Here is a 23,114-nt window from a genome sequence, read left to right as displayed (position 1 = left end):
AGAGGAGCCAATGGAAGGAAGGGCAGCTATCTGCATCAACACATAGTGCAACAGAATAATCACAACAACCTCTAATTATTACAGAGAGACAGTGATACTATAAGAAAACAGTATTATGAAAGGTGAATTTTGGCTGAAAATTCTTGATAAGACAATTCTAAGTATAGCAATTTTATGTTAAATAATTACACAGAGAGAAGGTTGGCAATTGCTGTCTTACAGGAAACAAGTAGTTGAAAGCTTGAAAGTCTCTTATGAGTTTAATCAGACCTTTGTTAGAGCTACCATGGAAACCAAGGATATACTGAGAATTCATTTCCTAATATGTGGCCTGTAAATACTCTGAGTAGAGATAATTTGGTAGCTACATCTATTGGAAATGCAATCAGGACATACTAAATAGGGTGAGACACGGTAAATGTGGTATCATCAGAACAGATTACAGTTGGGCTTTGTCTTTTGAGTGTCCTGGGCTGACAGCACTGAGTTATTTTCAGGCAAATACAGGGCAAGTGATTTCATAGAAATTGCTGTGTTCATCCAACACAGATCAGACCCTGGGAAATCATCTCACCCCTGGGAATGTGAATGTGAGTGAGTCCATATAATAACAGATTTTTGCTGTGGGTGATGACGTAATGAATAAGTCTCACAATACTTTCACAATCTCTCTGGGTATTAAGACAGGAAAGCACATAGTCCCAACAGTGTGACACCTAATTTCTCTCCAGCTGCAAGCAGGTGTGGTATTAATTCTGAAATATGGCATTCACAACAAACACAGTGAACACTTGACTGAATGCAAGAACAGCTGCTCTGAGATGACTGTCATTTATAGCAGGGCTGTGGAGGTTACTAGAAGAAATAAACTGTTGCTTACCTTCCAAAAAACAACTTAAACGTGCAAGTTTCAGCCTTTGGGATGTTTAAACTATATATACTGGGCCTCTGGTTTTACTGGGAACTGGGGATACATGGATATGCAGGGGAAAGTTCTGCTGTCATTTCATGAATTTGAGGCCAAATTTTGTTGATCTGTACAGTTTTTGACAATGAAAAGTCAGTGGTTTAGGAAAGATCTGCACTCCCATAAATGTGCCACTGAAAAAGGCTTGGCTCTTCAAGGATCCTGCAGCCAACACACACCAGTGGTACAGGAAACTGTGCTCTGTGAACTCCACAAAGGGCTGTGCCATTATTCATCCCGTGCTTAGTACCTCCTGAGCATCTTCTGTCCCCACCTGGAGCACACATGCAGAAGCTAGATGCTTGGTATATTGTCATGTGGTCAGAAAGCCTAACTCTAAAGAAGGAAAGCATGGCTGTCACGTCCCACTTTGGCTGGCAGTGGTGATAATCCATAATTCTGTGTAGGAGGAAGGGAAAAGCTGAACACACAGTTGGGAAAGATATACAGGTAGGCTGTGAAACACAGAGGCTACATGCTGCAAACAGAGGACACCAAAACAGCAGACTGAACTCTTTATGACTCCACTGCTAGTTTTGCTGAAAGGCATAGTTTTTTGCCTTACTAAGGATTCTTCAGGTATTATAATAAAGTATACTTTAAAATGTTTTTCTCCAACCTCTGAGATTTAAAGCTATATTAACTCTACTCATAAGTGAAATAAAAAAAGTCTCCTGTTAATAATTTCCATCCCTCCATTTATTTCTTATCTCATTTGTAATGCAATCTGGAAGTCAGCTTCACACGGTGATCTCATCTCAGGCCCCCTAACTATGCAATCTGAAGTAAACCAACTTTCTATTTGTTTCTCTCTGGAGATCCTCAAATAATATGCCTCAGGAGTTCTACACTTATCCTTACAAATTTTTCTGCTGGGTCAAAAGCAAGAATGTGGCTCTATAAATTACATATTTGCTGCAGTTTTTCTTCAATCTCTTTTTTGCGCTGATCACGTTGTAGCTTGAAAGTAATTTTGTAAATAAACCAAATCGAATAGGAGACCAATTAATTTCTGAATGTCTGTTTACAGCTAGGTTAATGATTTCAAATTAACTCTTAAAAGTAACCTTCACTAACCTCAAGGGTTAAAAAACTGTTTTATGACAAGTCACATAAATACCTTCATGTAATTCTGTCTTGGTACATAGTACATTAATCCTATATTCCCTTCTCCTTATTCTTTGGAGAAATGCTATAGGATGAGGGTTCAATAAAAATGATTCTCAAATCTTCCCATTCCATCCTTTACCACATACTACAACTCTCATAATCTGATAGTGTAATTCTTTTCTGTCAGTTCCGGCAGGATTGCAGAGTGACATCTTGAATATCCTTTCAAAAGCACAAAATAAAAGCTAACCAAATATTTTAAAATCACCATGAGGTAAGCTGTAAAGATGCAGTGTCAGCAACCTTTGTTAGGGTTCATACACACACTTAACTCATGGTAAATGAGAACAAATATGTGGTAAGGTTCCTGAAGCTCCTAGAGAAGAGCAGATCAGCTACCTCTTTTGGGTCTGGTGCCAACCTCTCTAGGATTTGGCTCTACAGGGAATGCTCTTTCATTGTTAGCTCCCCTATTTCAAATGACCCTCAAACCTGGCCTGGGATGATTTGTTCTGAATTTTCACAATTTCATGCTCAGTATAAGCTGTTTAATCTTTTTCCTGTCAAACAACAGTGTGGGAAAGGTGGCTGAGGAATTTTTGCTGCGAGAGTTGTTGTAGGGATGCATTTGTTTTGGCAGTACCTCCAGAAACCTCCTATATTAAGATGTCTTTTAAAAGAACTGCTGAGTGTACTTGGAAAATGGGTTGTTCCCTGCAGTGGTGAGATCTCTGCGGTAGGAGCTGGCAGCTCTCCAGGGATCGTGTACCAGACCAGTTTTTCCTTTCTCATCTTGACAACATAAATGTATGGGACAAAATTCAGGAGAAGTGGGAGAAGGGAGGTAGTCCTTGCTGAAACTGTGGGTACCACAGCCACCTTACAGGCAGTACCCTTTTTCCATGCTACCAGTTGAGAGATGCTGATTTCACAAATGGCATTTCCCAAAACACTCCATTTCTCAGCTCCCAGCTCTGTACTCACCCTCCACTGGGCCTTTTAAAATCTATCCATATAGCACATACAGCACACATGCTCTTTTCTGCTGGTCTTTCCTATGAGACAATATGAAAGAAGCCTGTCCAAGTTCAAGAAGTGTTTGGACAACACTCTCAGGCACATGGTGTGATTCTTGGGGTCTCCTGTGCAGGACCAGGAGCTGGACTCAATGATCCTGATGAGTCCCTTCCAACTCAGCATATTCTATGATTCCATGAAGCCTTTCACAAAACAATTTCACTTATGCTGCTACTTCCCACATAATTTCTGACATGTGGAGAACGCAGTTTTTAGAGCTCACTGGTCTCATTTTTCTTAAGGATTACACTTGCTCCATCCAGGTGGTGCTTTGGTGATCTTCAAGGCCTCTTAGAGAGCTCATGAGAAAGAAAGGAACCCAATAAACTTGGCCCAACCCATCTCTCCTGTCATCATCTCATCAGAGGAGAATTCTGGTGCAGTAGAAATTATAGAGCCACTATCCCATTCCTAACACATACATGTGTCTTTGACCACATTATACTACATTCCCTATCATTTCATGTTGATTTTTTTTTATTATTTTTATTTTTTAGTTTCTAATTTTTATTGGTGCACATTTTTTATGTTATCTCTTCTGGTTTTGTTTTTTGGGTTTTTATTGAAAAGATGTGGAAACAGTAAAAGCCAGTTCCCGGCACATGAGAAGGTGCTCTGGTTTTCAGCATTGAGATGAAGAAATCCAGCATTTTTCTTTGGTCTAATCTAAAGGGTGTTCCCTTGGAAAAATGAAGTTGGAAGGGACCTGATGTTTCAGTTCTTAGTGTGTTGGACACCCAGCTGAGGGAGGACAACGTTCCTGTTCTCTGGAGAGCAGTTAAAACAGATGCTGAAAGTCCCTGAAGGAAAGCTGCTCTCTGAACCCTGCAGACCATGAACAGCTGATAAACAAAGAACTGGAGGAGATTTAACGTGACCAAGAAAACAATTTCTGAAGACAAAGACCTGCCCAATTACTCTTGGGGTATGTCGTTTGGCAGCGCCACAGCAGCAGCTGTTGCTGTACTGCACTGCAGCCTTTACGTGGCAGCAGAGCCCAGCTCTGCTTCAGGCCACCACAACAGGCAGCCACAGGCAAGGGGCCAAACTCGAGCAGGACTACTTCAGGGCAACACTGTGGAGGGGTCACTATTTTAAGAACCAAATCAGTTAAGACCATTCTTCCAAAAGCAAGACAGCCCATACGATGGTGTTTTAAATAATGGTGGCAGAAGCATCAGGTCCTTCTATGAGGGATTTCAACATTAGCAGGAGCAGAACATAATCAGTGCTAACCAGGGAGCAAACAGATCCCTAGTGACTGTATAGGGGGCATGTAAGGACAAGATCCTCTGAAAATCTCAGTCTTCAACTGTTGGCTCATTTAGACAGCATGGCAAGGGTGTGAAAGCTAAGCCATTCCGATTAGCCACTGCCTACTCCATCACATAATTCCTATCTCCTTATCTCAACACACCATACCAAATTCATGGACTTGTGGCTTCCAGAAGTATGAGAAACCTAGTTTCTAAATGTTACTAAGGAAACAAAGCTGTTTGTCCAACTGCAGCTAAATCTACATGACCATTACTAACTCATACTCCAGCCTGTGCCTGATGTTGCAGTCCCATCACTCGAGCCAGACCAAGCCCGAAGCTGACATTCCACACACATAGCCAGAAGTGCAATGCAAGCCTGCTTTCCTCTGAGTTTTCCTGCCTGAAAATCCACTGGCCAGGAAAGCCTCTTGGCCAAAGTTACTGATCCAACCTACAGCAACATTTGGCTTCAGTGTCATCCTGGGCTCTCAGATAATGTTATAGTACGAGCACAGGATAAGGAATGGTAGCTGCTGAGAGGAAAACATTGCCATGATCTACACTTGGAAAACCTTTCCAAATGTTGTTTCAAAGACAGTAAATACTAAGTGATCTTTTTAAATTCAGTAGTAAACAAATCAATAAATGCTTTTGGATTCATATCAGCTAAACTATTTGCCACATTTGTATAAAGTAAATAATATAGCTTAATCCTGCACGGATGCAGTTACTACACTTACAGCATTAGTTATTTCTTTACACACCTAAAAAAATTATCAAAGCCAACTTTTTGAAACATAATGATTTCTGGATCCTCTCCTGTATGAAAAAAAATCATCCAAGGAATTTTAAAACTTTTTGGGTTTAAAGAATTAGATTAGATTTCCAATGCAGGCTGAATTCTAAAACCAAATTGTCTTGAAACACAAAATGTACCAGGAACATTTAGGGAAAAAAATAGCTTCCATAAACTCAAGATTTAGTGTTATTTAGAATATAACAATCATAGAAACCAGTTTTTCACAATTACAGTGCTAAAAATTCTGTTACATTAATGAAATAATAATAATAATAATAATAAAGACTGAATTAAGAAAATAGGTAGGATTTAAAATGTCACAGTCTGACATTTTTCATAATAAAAGAGCATAAGTTGAAGGTGGTGTTAGTGGCAGCAATGATTTTGAGTCTCCAAAGAGAGTTCATTAAACAATCTTCGCTGACATCTAAATCTACATAAAAAAGCAAAAGCATGGAAGGAGAATGGATGACTTTCAGAATCTTAGACTTCCAATTAGGAAAACCTTACCAAGAAAGAGACAGAAAAGTACTTTGATCAGAGTTGGAATGGAGGATCTGTTTGCAGATGTTAATTGAAATAAATTGTGCAAAAACACCAAGGAAGGGAAATGTTTTCCTAGAAGTGAATTCCTTATTGGTTAAAGACTGTGCATTCATTTTCTTTTGGGCCTTTTCCAAGGAGATGTGCCAAATATGATAACAAACACTGAAACTGGGTAACAGTTAGGATCTAACAATCACAATGTGATCAGAGCAGAGGTGCTGAAGTATTAAGCACAGCAAAACAATAAGCAAAACAAAGGTTCCTACCTGAAGCAAATCTGAATCTGAAAACAAGATAACCAGAACGAAATCTGACTTGCAAGTTTGCAGCCTACAGTAATAGAGAGTATGAATTATGAGACCAAGAAAGAAACAGGCTTCTGATCTCACAGGGCAAAGTACAGAAGGGGAGAGCACAGTGCAGGGTAGGAACACTGCACTGTATCTAAGTAAAGCTCCTCTGAAAGTAAATTTGACAATGATCTGATAACTTTTCAAAATTGAAATGTATGTTTACATTTACCTTCACTGACATTTGCTCCATATTGTTTAAGCAAGAGAAGATGTAGGAGGTGTTCAAACCAATTTGCTGAAGAGCTCAATGGCTCGCTGAGGAGTTATGCAATACAGCAACCAATGTAGGAATTCAAAGCCCTGCCACAAGTCCCCAAAATACTGTCAGGCTTTTCAGTTTTAATAGTTCAGCTTTTCATTTTAACTGAGGACATTTTCACAGTAGCAAGAAAGATCTGCATTGCATTTGTAATATAGTCCTGACAGCCCTAAAGTGAGACTCCTGCACTAATAACAACCCTTTACACTCAATTCATTACTTTTCCTCTCAGCAGCAAAGTTTGTGTCTTTATTTATATATATATATATATGTATGTAATTACAACAACTGCCCCTATCCCTAAGGCAGGACCTTATGTGCTATTTCACTGAACAAATGCCTTCCTTTTAAGGCAGCAGGCAGCAACTGAAACCAAGGAGCAGAAACACCAACTCAAAGCACTCCTGGGGGCTCAGAAGAGGCACACAGGGAAGCTGTACATGATGTTTTCTTTCACCCATCCCCAAACTGACTCAACGTCTTAGTTTACAAATGGCAAGCATAGCTTAAGCAGACAACTTTCAACACACAGTCAAATGCACATGTTTTTAACAGAATTGCTCTGGAGAGTCACAGCTTAGATGTTTGAGGACCATGTGTCACCCGCCCACAAATTAGACAAGTTCAGGAATAGTATTTTTTTACCTATTTAAAAACACTGGCTGAAAATCAGACCATTTTTAGTGTAATGTTGGAGAAGCTTCTAGGAGCTTATATATCAAGGAATTATCATGCAGATACCACAATCATTATTCAACAAAAAATTGGCAGCATCTACAGTATGAACTCAAGGTTTCTGAAGGGAGAGGGGAGTTTTAAAAATTTATCAGAATGGTCTGGACACACGTGAACTTTCTCTGACACATTTATCATTTAATTTTCCTTTAAATGGGACTGGAAAGCTCTTTGACTAATGCAATGAACCAGAGATATGTTACACAAGGTTTAATAAGGAGTTCTCTATAATTTTCCAGTTGTGTCAGCACTATGAGTCTGACTGTGTACAGAAAGATGAGCCTCTCAAATGCAATCCAGAGCTTCCACAGTCATCTCCTTGGCACCCTCCACAACCACCAGGCCCTGGCTTCTGACTCTCAGCTCACAAAGGTCTCTAACAGAAAGGTGTGCTGCTGTCTCTAGCTCCCTCATCCTGCACTGCAAGAGAGGCAGTACCAGACGAACCAGCCCGTGGTTTCTGATTGCCGTCTGGGAAGGATGTTTATGCTGCAGCAGTCCCTGGAGCAGCTGAAACAACAGCTGAGCACACCTAGCCTTCATCCAGCTAAGGTGTAGTACATTCAGTTTATGCCTTCAAAGGTAAGAGTAAAGAAGTTTCAGAGCTCACTTTTCCTTCATAGAATCACAGAATTGTTAAGGTTGGGAAAGATAAGATTATCGAGACCAACCATTAACCCAGCACCACTGTGTTCAGCACCAAACCATATCGCCAGGTGCCACATCCACATGCTTTTTAAACACTTCCAGGGATGGTGGTTCCACCACTTTCCTGGGCAGCCTGTTTCAATACCTGACAACTTGCAGCCTTGCAGTGAAATTTTTCCTAATACTGTATCTAAATCTCACCTGGTACAACTTGAGGCCATTTCCTCTTGTCCCATCTCTTGTTACTTGGGAGAAGACACCAACACCCACTGCACCACAACCTCCTTTCAGATAGTTTTGGAGAGTGATGAGGTCTTCCCTGAGCCTCCTTTTCTCCAGGCTAAACACCCCCAGCTCCTTCATCTGCTCCTCATAAGACCTGTGCTCCAGATTCTTTACCAGTTTCATTGCCCTTCTGCAGACATGCTCCAGCACCTCAATATCCTTCCTGTTGAGGTTGTTATAAACCAATAATAAATCAATCATTTCCTTCACTTTGTGTTATATCTGGAGCAACACCATGAAGAGAGCTGGATCCCATTCATCTGGAAAGTTTTTGCCCTTTTGTTCAGCCCTGAAATTAATTTTATCTTCCATTAATCAGTGATTCTATTTAGGCATAATGATGTCCCCAACTTGCTATACTTCAAATTAAATATTTTTCTTATGGTATTCACTGATCTAGAATCAGTGCAGTAAAATCCAGCTGTGCCACAGAACCACAAACTGGAGTAGGTCAGTAGGAACCTTTGGAGATCATTTGGTCCAACTTTCTGCTCTGAGGAGGGTTATCTACAGCAGATTGCTTGGGGCCACGCCCAGTGGGGTTTTAAATAGCTCCAAGAATGGAGGCACCATAACCTCTCTGGGCAACCTATGCCACTGCTTGACCACTCGTTGAGTAAAAAAGTTTCTACTTGTGCTTGCATGGAATGTTTCATATTTCAGTTTGTGCCAGCTGTCTCTTGTCCTGTCACTGGACAGCACCAAGACGAATCTGGCTCCATATTTTTTAATTCCCCCATCAGGTGCTTACACGTGGATAAGATCACTCTCCAGGTTATACAACACCAGCTCTCTCAGCCTCTCCTCACATATCACAGGCTCTATTTGTTAATCACCTTTGTGGCCTTCTGCTGGACTCACTCCAGTACATCCATATCCCTCTTGTACTGGGGAGCCTAACACTGGATCCAGCACTCCAGGTGTGCCTCACCAGTGCTGAACAGACGGGAAGGATCGCCTCCCCTGACCTGCTGTCAGCATTCCTCCAAGTGCAGCCCAGGAGACTTTTGGCTTTTTTTGCCATAAGAGTACCTTCTTAGCTCACATCCACCAGAACTTCGCTGCCAAGCTGCTTTCCAGCCAGTGGGCCCCAAGACTGTCTGAGCACATGGGGTTATTCCTTCCCAGGCACTGGACTTTTCATTTCCCTTTGTCAAACTTCACTATATTCCTGTTTGCCCACTCCTCCAGCCTGCCCAAATCCCTCTGAATGGCATTACACATTTGTGGTATATCAACCACTCCTCCTAGTTTGGTATCATCTGCCAGTGTGGGAAGAGTGTGCTCTGTCTTACCAGCAAGGTGAAGCTATTAAGAGGTACTGGAGCCAGCATTCACCCCCAGAGTACCCCACTAGAGCCTGGTGTCCAGTTGGACTTTGTGCCACTGGTCATAACTCTCGAAGCTCAACACTTCAGCCAATTGTCAGTCCACCTCACTGTCCACTTATCTAATTCATACATCACCAGTTTCTCAAGGAGGATTTTATGAGAGACACCGTCAAAAGCCTCACTAAAGTCAAGGCACACAACATCCACTGCTCCTTCCTCCACCTCCAAGGCAGTCATCTCATTGAAGAAGGCTATTAGGTCGATCGAGCATGAACCTAGTAAGAGCACTTTATAAATCCATGCTGTCTACTCCCAATCACCCCCTTATCCTTCATATATTTAAAAAAAATTTCCAGGATTATTTGCTCTACCACCTTCTCAGAGATTGAGGTGAGTCTGGCTGGCCTGTAGTTTCCCAGATGTTATTTCTAGTCATTCTTAAAGACAGGAAGGAATCTTCCTTGCTCTCAGTCCTTGGGAACCTCCCCTGATTGATACAACTTTTCAAGAAGCTGAGGGTGGATTCACAATGATGTTAGTCAGTGATGTATTCCATCACGTCCCATGGACTTCTACTTGTTTGGTTTGTTCAAATATTCCCTGATTCTCCTTCACAGAGGGTAGGTTTTCATTGCTCAAGATTTTTCACTGGACCCAGATGCCTTGGATTCCTGAACACAGGTCTCATCAATACAGATCAAGGCAGAGAAGACATTAAGTGTCTCGGTCTTTTTCATTCCCTTTTTTACCTGGTCCCCTGCCCTATTCAGGGGTGGGTTCATGTTTCCCCTTGTCTTCCTTTTGTTACTAATGTGCCTGCAGAAGGCCTTCTCACCACCCTGCACATTCGCTGCCAGATTCAAGTGGCTTTGTAACTCCACCCCTGCATGCTTGGACACGTCTCTGTACAACAAATGCTTTCCATATATAGCTACATGAGTTTACAACAAAATTCTTTTTTTAAAAAAAGGGAAGAACAGAACCAGACTTTTCAAATTTTCATTCCAATTCTGGGGTCTTCAGTTCTACTCACCTGATCTGTAGCGCTCATCCCGTGACCCTGAGGACCTGCGACGGTGATACCGAGAGGAAGAGGACGGAGTAACAGGAGTTCGACGTTCTTGTGGCAATGCCTGGTCCACCCCTGCAATAATAAAAGAAACCAAACAGCTCATTCTGATTGAATTTTTGAAAACATATAGTGAGGGGGAGTTCAGCATATACTAGAAGAAGAAAATGAACATCCAGTGCCTAAAGCACATCATGTCAACACACACTACTTGCCTCTGGTCAGCTTTTCTGGAGTGGTTATTTTCCTCATTGTCTTTAAGAAACCATCTTTCCAGGATAATGGACAACATGAGAAGAGCACACAGACAGTAAGCTTGGAGACTCATTTTTTTTCCCCAAACAGATGACTTTTCATTAAGCAGTATTTAGGAAACATTTTAATGAGCTAATAAAGGCAGACATCATTGCAATGGATATTGAAACCTTCCTGCACATTGGTTTGTAAGAAAACTAAGCCAGTGTGTTTCATCTAAAACCTTATCTGGTTGGATGATATCAGCTGGTGACTACACAATACTAACCTGTGGAAACTAGTTCCTGTGGGAAGTATAGTAATATCTATAGGTATTTTTAGCTACCAAGGGCCAGAAAGTAAACAATAACTGCACCAAACCAGGCTGAAAATAGCAACTTGTTCCAGCAAAATAACAGAAGTAGCCTTGTAATATATATACCTGCAGCATCTCAGAATGCTGGGCCTAAATATCAGCATCTTAAGACTGAAACCTTTTATTCATCCCTTTCTCATTGTGAATTTGCTTTCTTTTTAACTAGTATTTTCTTGAAGTCTTCTTAAAATTACAGTAGTGGTATAACAACAGCATCAAAGATAAACACTTCTAGAAACTGATGTTCCTTGACAACTTCCAGAGAAGAACGAAGGCAATTACTTATACAGAAAAATTCAAACAAACAATAGGAAAAGAAAGCCAACCTGCATCTGTAATAGTGGCATAATATGGTACCTTGCTCTCTTCCAGAGAAAACCCTGAGCAGACAAAACCAGTAAACAATGCATTCAGGTTTGAGCTAACAAAGCACAGAGCCTCGGGCACTGTGATGCACAGGAGTAAAGAACAAGGAGTACCTGAAAAAAAATAAATTGATTCTTTCCTACATTGTTTTTTTTTGCCTTTAAGAAGTAGTAACACATTATGTGTAACTGTAAGAGCAGAAGTAAAACTGGCCTCTTGCGCTTAGGGTTCAAATGGATGACTAATAATTTGAAATTGGATCCAACAAAACAGTGCACGTAAATATGTTCATATTTTTCAATTAAAACGCAATGCAAAATCTCTCCACTACTATTTCTGAACTATTCAATGCCAGCTTATCGGAGAGGATAAGAGTTTACATTTGTGGAAACAATAATTTTTATGTAGAATACAGACCAAGCAAAAATGCTATGATGACTTCTATCAATCTCAGGTTTCAACGGGCTCTTTAAAAAGCATATTTTTTAAAAAGTTGGCATTGTATGCTTAGTTCTTTGTAAAAACAAGCTGCACTCAAAATCCAGCTTCTCTCTTAAATCTTTGGAATATCAGCAATGTCAAGTCTGCTTTGATTTTATGGAAAAATGGCTGGTTGGCTAAAAAACACTCTTGGAGTAAAATCTCATAGGCGCCTAAAAGACAGAATGAATCCATAAATTTTCTTCTACTCAGATTGTGATTAATAATTCACACTCTTAAATCAAATAGTATGTCTTCATTTAACTCCTCTGTCTCCACACTACAGCACTGTGTAATTTCTCTTCCCCTTGTATTCTTTAGGGCAGGTGAACCTGACTTCTGAATCACTGAAATAATCAAAAGAAATACTTTCTCCTCATTTTTATATTCAGAATTTTTCCTTCTTTATTTGGTCACCCGGAAAATGAGCAATACATAGTTAATAATAAGAATAATTTTGACTGAAATTTTCCCAAAAATTATCTTTCAATCTCTATGAGGTGCTAAGCATCATTATTAATCTCAGTCCTTATCCACATTGTCAGGAATGAAATAATCTTTAGAAATCACACATATTTACAAAAATCCTAAAAAAAAACCCACCCAAAAATTGTAGACCTAACTGTGCTGTGTGACAGAGGTTTTGTGAAGAAAGCAGTGCCACACTCCACATGGCAAACGACTTGTGTAGGCCAATGGGATGTAGAGAAAAACAAAGATAATTGAGGTGTTGCCACATAGGTACAACACCATAATGACACACGAAAAGGGCATTAACTGCATCTTTCAAACAACAATAGGCTTTAAAAACTAAAGAAGAGAAATTAAAGAAAACTAAAGAAGAAAAATTAAAGAAAATTAGAGAAGGAGAAATTAAATTGTGAGGAAAGGCATCAGTTTCAGAGGTGCACAACTGCTGCAGGAGAGAGATTTTTCAGGCAGATCTGAAAGCCACTGGATAAAATACATTCAAGTCTGTTGTTTCCTTTTCCTGGCCTAGTGGTTCTGAGACCTCAAGCGTCTCAGTCTCTTCTTCTGCAGCTCTGGGAAATGCAAAAAGATCTTTTTCCAGGTGTGAAAAAGACAATGCACGTAAAGTGACATCACATGCTGTCCCTGCTGTGGCAGAAGTCAGCAGGACACGCAACTGGCCTGGCAGCACTGCCGCCCACAACACTTGCTGACACTGCCGAGGGCTCTTCCCTTCTCCAGCTCACCATGGACGTCATGTTGCTTCTTGTTCTTACTACAGATACACAATTCTCTTATCTAATCTTAAAACTAAGACACTTCAGCTAGTTTACTTCCCTTTTACTTTGCGTTCATGTGTTTGTTCTTTTAAGTAAATCAGTTCTGACCCAATTGGTAATATGGATTTTCTTCATAGAGTCAGGAAAGAGAGAGCCCCAACATCCTGCACCAGTAGTCCATAAGCCATAGAAAACTAAATGAGAATATGAAAATGCCTTCTGCATTTATGAGCTGTGGGGATTATTTGATGGTTTTACTTCCCATTTTCCCATATATATAAAAACAGTGACTAAATCTCTACCTATATGGAGCAGGATGTGAACTTGGCTCACTGATAGCACCCATTAACATGAGGAAGTTAATGCTGCACTAAAATACTGAGGGAGAAGCTCTCCATCAGCCACCAGTGGGGAAATCTCTTCATACTACGTTCCTTTAATGTGAAAAAACAGAAAGCACTGCCCGACTTTGGAGAGAGAGCAAGAAACTGGATGACAGTTCCCTGCTGAAGGGGCTGGAGCAGGAATTAGCTGGCATCGCCGGGACTCACAGCTTGGCTTCCTGTGCACCCGCTCCCTCGCACGGCACCAGTGATGGTGTGAGACAAAGTACACAATAGGAAAACCTACACGCTGCCATTCCTGAGCGATGGGTGGGAGTAAAAGCCATGCAGAATAATGAGTACCATGAAATCAGTGAAGTGTTGCCATAAATAGCGAAGCGGTGTTAACAGCCGAATTGTTCACCTCCATGAAGGCTCTGGCAGTATAGTGTAGTAACAAGCATCCTTTTTTTTTTTTTTTCCCCACTTCCACTTCTGAACATAACTAAATCCCCAAAATTGATGCCTTTCACAGCCAGCACAAGGGTATGTGAGTTAAGTGCTAATGTTTGTTCAAGTGTAGCTTCGCCCAGATGCATGTGTGAATTGGTGGAAGCAGTGGCATAATGGGTTTTGAGAATCTGTATTTGGATCAATTCCTAAATTTCAGGAGACAGCAGAGCAATGAATAGCTTTCCTAAAAGAAAGGATAGTGTCACACCAGTGTCCTGTGTGCAGACACAATCACAGTCACTGTCAAATTGGTAAAATTCTTAATAACACCATGGTCTACTTAGCACTAGTGATTGACTTCTCACAAGCCACAAAGAATTTTAGCAAAATATATATGCCTGGAACACATATATTTTATATGAAAGGCTGAGAAATCAGCCTTTATGGTCATCACATTACACATAAGCATCAACAGGTGCACTTAGAGCAAACAGCCACATTCTTAATGCAAGCTAATGCTGCTAATGCGGGATTCAGCTTGCAGACTAAGACACCTATATTTGGGTGTCTACAAGAAGGTGCTTAAACTAAGCTCACACTACGAAAAGACCAGGACTCAGAATCTAAACAAAGGTGTTCAACTTATTTTCAGATGTTGTGGACTATGACACCTGGCTTGACCAGAATGGCATATTGTCCCCTTTAAGTCTTGTTTTATGTGTGCTTGCTCTGTGCAGATGTCTCCTGTACCACAGGAAATCATGAACACTATTAGACACCCATCTTCAGGCAACTACATAAGCTCAGTGAAGCCTTGAGAGATATGCAGGTGGTCAGTGGAGGTATCTGCTTTTGAATAAACTGAAAAGCTCTCTGGGTTTCATCAACTGAATTAACTGTGTCTCTTCACATAATAATGTAAGCTTAAATATAAGGTTCACAGGCAGACAACTTAATGCAGATATATCAATCCACAAATCCTAATCTGCAAGCTGGGCCCTGTCTTGACTGTATTTAGCTAAAAATGCAAGAGCCTCAGTAAAGCTTTTTAAGCAATACCACCGCAAGCTGGATAGCTTTAAGTGCATGGAAGGTACAGAACTGTCAGCTGGAAGCAGGCTTCACCTCCTTTTTTTTTTTTTTGCCTTCACTTCTTTGTTCCTCCCTTCTTTATTACTTCTTTTTGTAGCCAAATTGCAGTGTTATATACTGATAGTGTGGCAATAGCTGCACTGCCCTTTCCAACAGAGGACAATTGTTTCCTCAATGACAGCAGACAAGCTGCTTTGATATATCTCTTATTCCTATGTCTGTGTGAAATTTTTGAATCTAAAAGAATTTAAAAGCTGAAATGTCCAATTGACAAGAAATAGAAGGAAGGCATTCTCAGACACAGGTTACATTTATTGTTCTGAAACTAACTTACAGTGTGTGCCCCCCAGGAGAGAGAGCTGTAGGATAAACCCAACAACTCCAGGGCCAGTGGGAAGGAAGCCAAACAGCGCCTGCAGTGCAGTTTTAAGAAATGGTATTTACCTTCCCTTCACAGTATTTCCTGAGCTTCTATGCAATGGCTGATGGCTCAGCTTTAAAAGCAAAGCCAGGTGGTGAACACACCGTGTATTTTGTAAACAGGTTAAATGTCACACCATCCGCATGGAACTTCTTGCTTAGAGTGGTATTTCACTCTTCCCATCAAATGTACAAGTAAGTAATGATTTTACGGGATAATCCAAAGGAGATTTAAAATGCAATACTTCTAACCAAAGACATCCAGGAAAGTGGAGACAGTTCCTGCTAGACAAATCCGGAAAAACTGGAATTTTTTACTAGATTTGTTCAATTTACAATTTTTCCTTCACAGATGAGCTTACTCCTGCACTTGGTCCTGATTTCAAACAATCCACATACTTCAAACTGATCTTCTTCTTTCCTTATTACAATCTCGATTTTGCCTTCCAGCATTTCCTTGCAATCTTTAGCTTTCAGTTCAATCTTAGTATGGATATCACGGGCTTCTTTTTTCTCTCCTTTATTTCAGTGATGATGGACATCACATTACAGCTCCAATTCACATATGATGTTTGATTTCCATTGTTCTTTGGACAGTTGTACAGCTTCAGTGAACCATCTAAAGATTCTTTTAGGAGAATATGTAAAAGAAGGCTACCTATTCACACAGCAAACACATTCACCAATGGGCTGGTCAACTCATACTGCAGACAAATTTGGGCAGCATTGTGAATTCCAGCAATTTCTCATTTTGACAGCAGCACCCAGCTCTTCAAACACCTCCATGGGCTCTACCTCCTCTGCCCCAGCTCTCAATGAAGCATTTCCTTTCTACCCTCCATCGCTCACCTCTGATTGAACCATCTTTTCTCACCCATTTGTCAAGACTTTTAGACCACTTCAGTGTTTCCTCCTATGATTCTATGTTCAGCAGACGGTGTCCATTACCATTCAACAAATATTTAACTGGAAATCTTCAAATTCTTTGAAAAATACTCCAACTCTGATGTGTACTAAAAATACCCTCCCCAACAAAAAATAGCATGCTGAAACTACTACCCACATTACTACTTAATTTTATCATGTACTCATTTCTTCCCTTACAACCATTTTTTGGCCTTACTATTAGGCTGAAAAGTGAAGAAAGGTATTTTTTTCCTCTGTGTTTGAACAAGTTTTAGTATTATGAGATTATGGTGCAGGATAGAAAACAGAGGTGCCATCAAAAAAAACCAAATTGATAAAATGTAACTGGGCTCTCAGTTGGGGTGGCAAAACCAAAGTAGTAACCATCACACTTCAAGTGAAGGCCTCAAGGGGTAGTTCTCAGATGCTTTCTGCGCCCTCCTTTTTAACCAAACTAGGCTCTGCAAAGCATCCACCAGTTCAAACCAAAACTCTTCTTTAAACCCAAAACTTACTAAGCATTTGTCTACATGCCATAGTTTCTCATCTGTGAAACATCTGTCACACTGTTTCCACGTGTTGTCCAATGCATGTGCCTTTCAAAGAGATGAGATACATGTTCTCAACACACATACAAGCTCTGAAATGCCCTATCATGGTTATCCCCTGATAAGATCTTTAGGAATTAGTAAGGTAGATGTGATAGGAATTAGTATTAATAAAATGAATACATGAGGGTATTTTATCAGTTCCAGAATCAACCTTTGTTTAAACATTTCTTTGCAATCCAAATACTGTTGCAATCCAAATAATGTCTGCGGAAGAGAAAATGAAATTGTAATCAACAAGTTTACTTGGAGTGCCCAGAGGGTTAGCAGCAGTAACAGTTGAAAGCAAATGCATGCATGCAAACACATAGCAAAGTATGCAAATGTATGCACACATTACAGATATATATTAATATGTGTCATGCTAATGACAGAGGCTATGGAAATTGGTTCCTGTAATTCTACAGAAAATTGTTCCTTCTTAAGGTAAAAGGATCTTCTGTGCAAATGTATTATCTTCTCTGCACTGTGTAGCTTGAAATGTCCCCAAGCTGGTGCTGTTGGGGCTCCAGCAGCAGGAGGTGCAGCGATCTGTCTCTAGGCCTGTGAAAGGAGCAGCAGGTGCCTTTTAAGCACCACATCTCACAGATTTATTAGCCATAATAAATAAAGCACTGATGACTGGTCTACATGGTTACACTACAAATAGAGCAACGCTGGTGGTACCAATGATGGGAAATTACAGAAAGCAATCTAGTGTAGACACAGCACTTGATTAAGAGAGAATGAACCACCCATGTCTAAGCTGTTAGAAACAAATCTTAATTGATAACAACATTGTCTCTGTTCTGTGAACAAATAATCAAATTTCCTGGCAAAAGACTGGAAGCAAATTGGGCAAAAACACAGCTTATGGGGAATGCAGGTAATTTAGTTATTCTTCTTCTAGGGAGGGTTTCTCTTAATAGCGTGCATGCAGCTGTCCACGTTATCTTACCCAGAACTGACTGATCGAATCAAGACAATCTTCAGGAAGTTATTCTAAAATAAATGTCTGTTTAAATGGTTATTCTTTCAGCTCTTGGTTGTCACGGTTCCTCTACAGAGGCAATAAGAGAAAGGTCACTGCACAAGAGGGAGTGGGATATATGTACAGATATAAAGGTCCAAATTCAGTATTTTTTTTAGATGCCTGACACACCGGTACACTAAGAAAAGAAAAACTGTTCTGTGAACAGAACATCTCCTGCTACAAACTGACATCCTGAGAAAGCATTTTGAGGAAACAAAGATGTACTTTTGTCTCCCTGGTTTAAAGCAGGTGGAGACTTTAAGGAAAAGAAAAAGGGGGCTCTCCCTTCCCCTTCTCCCATTAACACTGCCAAATGCAGCACATCCGTTCCGGATTTCTGGATGTTTGACAGCCCGGCTGGAACAGTACAAATGTCCTTTGCATATGTGCAGTCTGTGCAGCATCTGGATGTGTCAGGCCTACTGTGCATGCACTGCGGAGTCAGCCTGCAGATGTGCAGTGGATCTGCCACATCCCTTGTGTGACATACACATCCCTTGTGTGTCACTCACTGTATGTTTGCTGTACAGCATATGTGACAATAAGCTCTCTGGGACTGTCCTGTCAGAAACAGGGAGCCTAAGAGTGAACTACATCACTGGAGGAGTATCAATCACATGGTTGCCCAGCTTTATCTTTCGTTAATCCCATACCTAAAAAGTAACAGCTCTCCCTTACTAAAATTACAACATCTCAATAAGCATGACAAAAAGACCATTATATGTCTGTGTGTGTTTACATATGTCTATAGCCAACATTTAGCACTTACATGGTTTCATATCATTAATACTGTTAAACCTGAAATTGCAATTTACACTTAATCATTCCTATTTTGCAAAAATCTTGTGCAGAGGAAATTAATCATGTCAGACTGAGGGAACCTGACTTAGAGCTCCCACATAAGAGGAGAAATACAAACACAGTCAGAATCCAATATGGATCTCCTCCCTAGTCTTATGACAAATGGGTATGAGAATGAGTGCAGAAAGGTTTCTGAAACAGATAATGTTTTTACAGGTATGTCTTGTCCTGACAGAACTGCAAATCCTATCTTCCCTCTAGCCATCTCTTACACCACATCTGGACTGCCTGTACGAGTGTGGACAAGCATGCAGGCAAGAGTGTGATGTCCTCCAGGTGCCTCACAGTTGGCAAGAGAAAATCTGGTGTCTTGAGGGGCTGTGAATCCTCTGCAGCCTTGCTACAAATGCAGGGAGTAAGAGCAGAATGCCTGCCACCAGGCACAGGTCCCCACAGAGGCAGGATGGGAACCTGGGAAGGGCATGGCTATGCAGGCATGGTTGGGGTCATGCCTTGCCAGTCCACACTGTAGAGACCTATCCCTGCACGATGTTCTTTCTCCAGTCTGCTCTACCAGCCTGATGCCTGTTCTTAAAATTCAGTCTGCATCTGAATGGTTTGGATGAGAGCAGAGCTCAGTTAAAGATCTCTCCTTGAAAACAGCACAGAACGAGGGGTGCTTAGATTTTTACAGCTTCCTCCGGAATCTGGTGAGCTTGGACCTGCTCAGAGCCCTGCGAAAAGGCAGTGCCAAAATGGGAATTAAAAACACACGCCTGCCTGTGTTTCACCAGCTTGTTGTACGTAACCTCCTCCAAAGCATCCACAGTATGGAAGCTAGAGAAGTGTTAATATGCCCAAATGTTACTAAGTAGGGCTATTCCTTCTCCCTTCCCATCATTTCACTTTCAGGTAGACAAAAGTCAGCAACGGCCTCCCAGATGTTGTCCTTGGGTTGTCCTGCCTCGCAACTGGCAGCCCCACGTTTATCATACTGGTGTAGGTGTCTACCAGAGGCTTCCAGATGAGGCACAGTTATATACAGATATGGACTGGAAAAGATACATTCATCGTGCTCACCAAAACGAAAATAAAAGAGAGGCCGGTTTCCTGCTGTGCTGGCTGCTCTCTCTCTAGCGGCCGCTTCCCGGATGTCACAGACACCAATGTTGGCAGTGCGGAGCATTCTTCTGGCAGCTCCTTCACTGTGTTGCAGTCTACACCGTACCGCGGCAGCTCCATTCGCTGCTGTAACAAGTTGAAAAAAACTAATTAATTCACGTTTAGTTTTTTTACATTTGTTACAGCAACGAGTGGAGCTGCTGCCCCCATGCAGTAGAGCACACACGCACACGCACGCACAGACACCACAGGACGCTCACGGAGCCAACGCGGGTCAGTGTTCCACTCTGCCAACATGGGCGTTAGGAATGCTAGCAAAGCTGCAGGATGTCCCAACAGAGGGGAACTGCCTTTGGATTTCCTTTAGTTTGTTGAATGCTGTCAAAGAATGCAAATCCCTGCCCCTTCCCAAAGCCTCCAATCTCAGCAAAAAAGTTATGTCCATTTCCATACTGTTTTAAAATATCTCTAAAACCTCTGTTTCCTCTTAATAGCAAGATCCAAGTCCATCAAAGCTTATAAATTCTTGCGTTCCCCATCAAAACAGGATACAAAAGAAAAGAAAAAAAAAACTAGTTGGTCACATATGTGATTGTTGAGATACTAACAGAGGCTTACAAAAGGCAGCATCTGTTTTGTTATGCTATTTCTTCTTGGAAAGTATTCATCTCCCCCTTCCTTATGAGCAGGCACCTCAAGCCATTCAGATGAGTGAAGTCTTAGCAGGAGAATATAAAATTGAACTTTTTCAAGTTTTGTCCAAAAGGTAACACAACAAAACAAACAAAAAGTACAAAGACAGCAAAGACCCAAGCACAAATGATATCTGTTTCTGGAGAAAAATACTTTAATACAGTAGAAGCAGTGTCTTCCACGATAATAAAATAATTCATTTAGCCATTAACTAAACAATTGAGCTTAATGTATTTACAAGAAAACAGTGGACAATATTTCAATGCTTTTCCTCTTGTTCCTATTATAATCTTCCTTCACTTATCCATATCCCACATTCCCAGTGCACGATTTTCTGCTAAGTGGTTAAGCAGAAAATATTCACTCCATTTCATCCCACCTTTAAAACAGCCCTAAATCAGTTACATTCTCAATTGGGATCTCTTCAAATTATTGAATGGATCCCACTATAAACCTGGCTTACAGAGTTCCCTCTGCTTCTCCTTACACTGGAAAACTTTAATATCACAATAGAGACCTTGAAAGGTAAATCCCTGAGGATTCTCCACGTTCTCTCTTTCATCATCACATGTATGATGAATCCCCAGCAGTTTCAGCCAGGCATACTGTTTGATCAGACAACTATGAGCTTTCTGGAGAAACAGCTCTACTTGAAGAAACAAAAGTCACAACTAACCAAATGAACAAATACTGGTACCAAGCACTGCTGCATTGAAGATTATTGTGAAGCAACAGTCTCTCCACAACTCAGTAAACCTAAGTAAGTCTCATGAGAACAAACTGTGAAGACTACTGTATGTCTGATAGTCTGGTCAGACCACTAAATACCCAGAAATTTAATAAACTGCACCTCTGGTATTGTAATTCTGTTGATTTGATTTCTTTCATTCTCTAATGGCTCCCAGTGGTAAGGAAATGTCACAGACACCCTCAAAACAGGCTGTATCACTTCAGAAAACAGAGGTGTCTGTAACACTGATCTCTTTTGTGGAGTTCCCAACACTGGAGCAGACCAAGTGAAATCCAAAGGCACAAAACCAGCATTCTGCTATGGAGCTAGACAATAGATATAAACCTCAATAAGTGAACAAGGCAGTGCCTTCATACATGAGCAGTTCAAATAACAACCCATCAATTCCACCATAAAGGAAAGATTTTGTAGAATAAGGAGGAAACCTGCAAGAAAAACAAGGCTCAGGGGATAGTCAAGCCCAAGTAGAGCCTCCATAAGGTCAGTGAGATGCCAGGAGAGGGTGGGCACACTCCTCTGAGACCAAGATAGAACAGAGGTCTACACCAATACCTCCAGCTACATAATCAACTTCATCATCCAGTGCCTCAGAAGAGTGAAAGAACTCTGAAAGTTCTTGTACATATATATGAAATAAATTCAATAAAGCAATACATTATTAAATATAGTTTGAAGATATTTTTACACCTTTTGGGCAAGTACATGCAGCCCATCCCTCAGTGCTGAGACCAGGTATGTATGAAAGGTCAGTTGCTCACACATCAGAGGTCAAGCTGGACTCTAGGGATGTTGCTGGTCTCTCCAGTGTCTTCAAAATTGAGACTTGGATAGGAAACCCAGAAATCAACAAAAGTACAAAGATCCAAGGTTCTCTTCCACTCTTCCGTTTGTTCAAAAAACTTAACTTGGTTGAGATATTAATGAGTTAGGACATCAAGTTTTCCTCTGTATTCGTGCATTCCTTCCCAACAAACAATGCCTCTCTAGCAAGCCTGGGCTGATTTAGTTTTCCAGACATGACTGCCAAACCCACACCAATGTATGTAAAATATGTACACACACATCAAAGCGGACATATATATAAAAATACACATAAAATGGATGGAATAAGCTTATTCTGCATAACAATAGCTTTGTTTCTGCCACATACATTTCTTCAGAGATGCAGATTTTTATGGTGGTAACTATCAGTACACTTGACATCTTCATATATCGCAAGCACAGATATACGTACCGGGAGGCTGTGGCAGGTAGGCCCCAATTAATTTTGATCTCTTCTTTTCATATCCTTTCTGTGTGATGTCACCTGTCAAGAAAAGAAAAGGAAAATCAATAAGATGTGGATAAAGACAGTGTCTAGCTGCTTAATGGCAGCACCATCAGCTTAGCCACCACTGCACTGTTTGTCTGTCGTGACAATTATAATGCACAAATGAAAAGCACAGTATGATCAGCCCACCCAGAAAAAACTCAATTTATGCCGGAGCCATTCTGACGAGTAAATACCCAGCCTTGACTTAAAACCATTTTGATGCGCCATCACACAAGCTTTCAAAAGCTACAATGACCTTCATTAGGTTAATAAACAATGGATTATATAGAATGTGTGGGCCTGTAGTGGCTGGCAAAACACATCACTGATTAGCATTTTCTATCATTAATGGGATTTTTCTAATCAAGCATGTGAGGCATAAAAGACTTGAAATTGCTGCTATATCATTTTGGCAATATAAATGTTTTAGCTAATATCTAAGCAGTACTGAGAGGAACAAAAACATAACAAAACAAA

General features: G+C 40.7%; 1 protein-coding gene across 5 annotated transcripts in view; it reads right to left on the bottom strand.

The window, feature by feature from the left end:
* DIP2C (disco interacting protein 2 homolog C) overlaps positions 1-23,114 on the bottom strand; it is a 314,466-nt gene that overhangs the window by 121,044 nt on the left and 170,308 nt on the right. For 3 of the 5 annotated variants that reach the window (XM_050319574.1, XM_050317041.1, XM_050316246.1), the window contains exons 2-4: positions 22,560-22,631; positions 19,840-20,007; positions 10,403-10,513 (exon numbers count right to left, since the gene is read on the bottom strand). In XM_050319574.1, the coding sequence (XP_050175531.1) occupies positions 10,403-10,513; positions 19,840-20,007; positions 22,560-22,631 (351 nt within the window). The remainder of the gene's footprint in view (positions 1-10,402; positions 10,514-19,839; positions 20,008-22,559; positions 22,632-23,114) is intronic. The other 2 variants (XM_050317887.1, XM_050318744.1) reach the window with 1 other exon arrangement.

The sequence above is a fragment of the Myiozetetes cayanensis genome, unplaced genomic scaffold (genome assembly GCF_022539395.1).
Source record: "Myiozetetes cayanensis isolate MyiCay16 unplaced genomic scaffold, myiCay2020 scf1, whole genome shotgun sequence".
Classification (NCBI taxonomy): Eukaryota; Metazoa; Chordata; class Aves; order Passeriformes; family Tyrannidae; genus Myiozetetes; species Myiozetetes cayanensis.
Note: the sequence above shows the minus strand (reverse complement) of the source record. Positions and strands in the feature narration are given on the sequence as shown.